Source organism: Vigna unguiculata, chromosome 4 (assembly GCF_004118075.2).
Source record: "Vigna unguiculata cultivar IT97K-499-35 chromosome 4, ASM411807v1, whole genome shotgun sequence".
Lineage (NCBI taxonomy): Eukaryota > Viridiplantae > Streptophyta > Magnoliopsida > Fabales > Fabaceae > Vigna > Vigna unguiculata.
In genome coordinates this window covers 9,143,977-9,149,976 of record NC_040282.1, presented here as the reverse complement: position 1 = coordinate 9,149,976, position 6,000 = coordinate 9,143,977, and the positions used below count along the sequence as shown (strand labels likewise).

The window sequence follows — 6,000 nt, the reverse complement described above, 5'->3', positions numbered from 1 at the left end:
CCAAATCCATTTTTTTAGCAAAAGTAGTTTGAATATTTTTAAAATCCAGATCCAAATATTTGGATCAAGATTTAAATCCAATCCAAATATTTGGATCAAGTTCAAAATCTAGAATCCATTTTTTATAAAAAAAAATTAAATTGATTTTTTTAAAACTTGTGTCATTAAGGCCAACATGACCCAAAAGGCCAAAAACCCTACAAAAGCCCGGTGGGTCAGGGCCAACCCATGGGCTTTCATCTTCAACATGAAAAATATATTATTTTTTAAAATAGATCTGGATAAGCACGACGATCCGAATAAGTCAGACGACCTGGACGAGCCTTACGAACCAAACGTATCCGACGACTTGGACGGGTCTAACGACCCAGACGGGCATGACGACTCACACGAGCATGACGACCCAAACGGGCGCGACAACCCGGACAGGCCCGACGACCCGAACGGCCATGATGACCCGAACGGGCATGACGACCCAAACGGGCGCGACTACCCGTACGGGATCGACAACCCGAACGACCCAAACGGGCCCGATGACCTAGACAACCTAGACGGGCCACACGACGGGGATGGGCCTGACGACCTACACAGGCCTTACGACCCGAGCCCAACGAATTGAACGGGGCGTCAGGCCCGTTCGGGTCGTAGGGCCCGTTCAGTACGTCGAGCCTGTCCGGGTCGTAAGGCCCATGTGGGTCGTCGTGCCTGTTCGTGTCGTTGTGCCATCTGGGTCGTAAGGCCCGTGTAGGTCACCAGGCCCGTCCGACTCGTCGGGCACATTCGGGTCGTTCGGCTCGTCCGGGTCGTCAAGCCCATCCGAGTCATCGGGCCCGTCTAGGTCATCTGAGTCGTCAGGTCCGTTTGGATCGTCCAGCCCATTCGGGTCGTCTGGTCCATTCATATCGTTATGCCCATTTGGGTCGTAACGCCCATGTATGTCGTCAGGCCCATCCGAGTCACCAGGCCCATCTGGGGCGTCGGGCTCGTCCAAGTCATCGAGCCCGTGTAGGTCCTCAGGCTCGTCCGAGTCGCCAGGCTCGTCTAGGGTGTCGGGCTCGTCCGGGTCGTCGGGCCCGTTTGGGTCGTCAGGTCCGTCCAGATCGTCGAGTCCATCCGAGTCGTTGGGCCTGTTTGGGTCATAGAGCCTGCTGGGTCCGTTCAAGTCATCGGGCCCACCTGGCTCGTCGAGTCATTGGGCCCGCCTAGCCCATTCGTGTCATCGGGCTCACTCGAATTTTTCGGATCGTTGGGCCTGATCGACTCGTTCGGTTTGTCGGGTCCGCCTAACTTGTTCATATCTTGAGGTCAGTCCAACCTCTTATGGTCGGTCGGCCTGCCCAGTCTGTATAGGTCTTTGAGCAAGGCTCGTCTGAGTCTGAATTTAGCCTAGTGCATCTCAATCTTTAGTCTAACCCAATTAAAAATTTAAATTGAAAATTTGGATTGGATTTTTTGGATTATACATATTTAAAAATCTTGATTTATAAAATGGATATCCAATCTATAAAATATATAAAATGTAGATTAGATTGAAATCCAGATCCATTAAATAGATTGGATTTTTAATAAAATGAATTATAAATGGATTAGATTGGAGCAAAAGTGGATTGGATCAAGAAAATTAGATTTTTTGCCCACCCCTAGGAACAATGTTGATTCAAAACGACTCCATGAACCATGATATACAGTTTGCGAAAGAGACAAATATTGAAGAGAATAAAGAAACGAAACTCCCCCTAAGAGAACCCACTACCCTAAAACATTTTATATCACGAAATCTAAAAATTACACCAAGTACTCCACCACTTGAATAAGACCTAAATTGGGATGATCACGAGAAAGAATTACCGAAAGCTAATCCCCCATGGAACGCTGCACTCAACCAAAGGAAACTTGAAACGAGAGAACAGAAAAGGGGTACATGCACAACACTAACAATATCACTGCACCACTCCTTACACTCTCTCATGCTTTCGTTTTACCCAAGCACTTACACCCCATTCATCCAAAGCATACTATAAAAGGAAAAATATTCAACAACATGATAGATTCACGGTTTCAGAACATCGCACAAGCCAATACCCATCACCATTCCATCAACTAGCAAGCACATGAAAACAAGCGAGAACAACACGACACTCTTCATCATTCTACACACTTAGATATGCCTTCAATCCACATGTATCAATCCACACAAAATATAGAGAACAAAATAAGGTAAAGCTTCCCCTACCTCTTAGAAGTTCTTCCAATCATCTCCTTCATTACCTCATTTCACTTCTCAATGGCTTCTCTCAGTCTCTTCCTATCTAATTCATGTGTGCCATTTTTTTCCGAAACCCTAACCCTTTTTAATTTAAATGGCCCTCACTATCTCTTGCGTAATCTTTTTTGTTAAAATCTTAAGCTTTAGCCCTTTTTATTTTTCTATAACAATGGGAACAACATTACTTTAACAAAATAAAAGCTGGTTGCAGGTGACGGAAAATGAAAACAGAAAAATGAAGAACCCTTGTTTTCAAATATTAAAGGAGGAGAGAGAAAATTTAAAAACTTTTGTGGGCCTCACAACAAAAGAGAAGAGAGAAAATTAAACAAATTATTGCACGGAACATGCAACAGAGGGTTCGAACTCAAGCACCTTCACATTATTGGCAAACAAACAACAATTACGCTATATGCATCTCAACGTTAACATGCGCACTACAACTTTATAAACACATATTCACAACATTATATATGATATTAAAATTTAAAATAAATAAAACAATAACTTATATCACTTAAATAATTATTATAAATTCAACTATAACTTAAATCACTCAAATAATAATTCTTTCATATTTCATAATTTAATAATTTAATAACCTAATTAAATTAAATAGATCAACAACATTAATCAAGCTATTAAATTTTTTCCATGTGTTTCCCTTTAGTCTAATTTTTTCCCGGGTCTTACAACCACCACTATGTGACTCTCTACTCAAGTGTCAACTACTCTGTCTCTTTCGGCTCCGACACTTGAGTTTGACCTTCCTATTGCCCTACAAAAAGGTATGCGTTCTACCCGTAATCCCTCTCTCCATTATATTGCTTTGAGTTATCATCGATTATCATTACCTTTTTATACATGTCTTTCCTCTCTTTCTTTTGTGACCATTCCAAACATTGTCCGTGAAGCTTTAGCCCATCTTGGTTGGCGTCAGACCATGACAGATGAACTAAGTGTTATTCATAACAGTGTAACTTCGAAACTGGTCCCGTTACCGTTTAGGAAATTTGTTGTTGGTTGGTTGGAGGTGGGTGTTTGCTATCAAAGTTAAACCTGATGGTACTATTGATTGCCTCAAAGCTTGTCTTGTGGTCAAAGATTATACTCAAAGTTTTGGGTTGGGTTATGATGGAGCTCCAATGTGTGGTGGCTGGTAGGAACTCCATAGGCAGCAAAAAATGGCATGGAGATAAGTGTTTAAGGCTCTTGTAGCAATGTAATTTGGAGTGGTGAAAGGAAAACTAGACTAGAAACTAGACTAGTGGAAGGTTGCTAGAGGAAATGTTTTAAACCTCTAGCTTAGGTGCTCTCAAAATAATAGAAGAGTGGAGTGATCTCAACGCAAACATTCTATTAGAAATTTCAAAAGTAAACTCTACAAAGTGCTCTAGGACACTCTTTTATAGAAGAGAAGGTCACTAATGCACATGCACATGAAATTACATTCGAAATGAGATGCAAGCTTGGAGAAGAAGTCTCATTCTTAGCCCTTGGATGTGCATGATGGGTTGGATGCGTGACAAGTTTCATGGCACTCCTTTGCAAGCTAGAAGCCACTCCTTTCATGTGGCAAGGAGAGTATCTTGGCCAATCCTCTTTATGAGGCTTGGATTAACCCAATTAATATTTAAGGAACAAGTTTATTTAGCCTACTATTTACGAAAGCAAGATCTAAACAATGGATTCAATTTAAAAGGCTATTCTAATGCCCAATCATGCAATCTCTTCATATCTTCACATCTTCTTTGGCCCGTGAAAAGAGTAATTGAAGCCCATGAGAAGTTTGTCCATTTTGAGGCAAGCCCATTTGGATCTTCTTTAGAATACTCCTTTTATTGGGCCTCTTGGTGGGCTTTGGGCTTGCGATGCATGTGGGCCATGGATTGGGCCTTGAACATGATTTGGGCCTAGGCATTGGCCCAAGCTATAAGCCTTGTTGAGATCACATCATCCCCTCCATCTTGAAGAGGATTTGTCCTCACAACAACTGAAGTTGGGTTCCACTAGGATCAAAAATATATCTGCAATAGTCATCAAACATTATTTTAGTAAAATCATAAAGACCATGCAGTCGATATGGACGCAAAATATCTGAGGATGGGCTTTTAAGTTTGGAAAAATGTGATATGCGACCCACTTCACAAAAATTTTGATTCGAAAAGGTAACTCTAAGTCAAAGGTTGGTTTTGGAAAATCTTTGGAGGAGTTTGAAATAATGGGTGAAGGTGGAAAAACAATTTTAGGAAGAACTAAGACAAAAGAATTAATGGAAGATAAGGTAGAGTGTAAAGATGGAATCACTCCCTTTGGAAGCTTAATCTTGAGGTCTATGCAAGGATGTTGTATCTCTATTGCTCTAAACAATAGTTCCTTTGCTTCTTTCCTCTTAATCCCTTCCTCTTTTCTTTTTAATTCTTCCTCTTGTCTTACTCTCTCTTTTTCTTCATACTTTTTTCTCTTTTTCTCCTCCTTCTTTATGCTTAACTTCTCCTTTATCTTTCATTCCTCTTCTTCTCTTAGTTCTTTCTCAAATTTTTCTCTTTTCTCTTGCGCTATTTTCTCTTTTTCCACATACTCTCTTTGCTTTTTAATTGCTCTTTGCTTTTCAATTTCTCTTTGCTTTTCAAATGCCTTTTGCATTTCAAATGCTCTTTGCTTTTCAAACTTTTCTTTTTCTCTTTTTCTTACTCAAGAGCAAGTCCAGTTTATCTTTAAAATCTCTTTCTTGATGAGAAAACTTGTTTAGATTTTGAATGAATGCATCTCCTATATCAATAAAGTTTTGTAGCCTAGACTACTGCTCTCTAGTGATCCTAATGAAGAGGGAACAAAATGTTTCCACATGCATGCTTTCAATTCATAAAATGTATTAATGTATGATTCTCTTCTCTTTTCCACTCTAAGTTGTCTCTTTTTTCACCACTCATATGCACGTCCTACAAACCTAGAAATAAAATGCCTAAGAATATCAGACTGACCATATCTATTATAGAATGGTTGCACCAACTTCTCTGTATCCCACATTCAATCTATGAATGATATTGGACCTATATCCTCCCCAAAGAATGGAATGTCACTATGAAATGTACCTCCAAGTAAGCGAGGTGAGTCTCAAGGACTTCTTAAGTACCAAGGCTAATCCTTGCCAAGGTTACACTTGCAAAAGTACTCAATGTTCACACACATGTTCAAGTAATAAGTAGATAGAATCACTTAAGATAAAGTACACAAACAAAAAAAAACAAAGAAAATTTAACACTAAAAACGGACCCCTAATTGGCAAAATTTTAGAGACTATGGTCTCACAAATCAAGTCACTATGCAATGTGAAAACATGAATCTAAATTATGCGGCCTAAGAAAAGGTGAGAAAGCACTTAGAACTTTCAACACTCTTACCACTAAAAATGTTTCACTATAGGTGAGAAAGGTTCTACTTCGGAGATGGGATTGAACACCTTCTAGTTCTCCAAGATACCTAAGTAGGCCACAATTACAATGAGGAAAAAAAACTAATATTTGGAACACAAAGTAGTTGCTAAAATGAAGTATCTCGCAAGCACAATGGATGCCAAAAGAATGGCCAAAAACAACTTTAGAAACTCACAATTTTTTTAGGCCATTTTACTAAAAAAGTTTGCACACAAAGATACTTCACTTTCCACCAAATGAGTGACCAAAAGATGAAGAGAAAATAAAGCACAAAACTACAATGGAAACAAAGAAAAA

The 6,000-nt window shown here is 39.8% G+C and overlaps 1 protein-coding gene across 1 annotated transcript; it reads right to left on the bottom strand.

Annotated features, from left to right (window-relative positions):
• Positions 1 to 655: 655 nt before the first annotated feature.
• On the bottom strand, positions 656 to 1,193 carry LOC114180465 (acidic repeat-containing protein-like). Its single transcript, XM_028066778.1, has 2 exons — positions 1,177 to 1,193; positions 656 to 1,127 (listed from the first exon to the last, which is right to left on the bottom strand). Exons 1-2 carry the CDS (start codon positions 1,191 to 1,193, stop codon positions 656 to 658), a joined length of 489 nt encoding a protein of 162 aa, XP_027922579.1.
• Between the last annotated feature and the right edge of the window lie 4,807 nt (positions 1,194 to 6,000).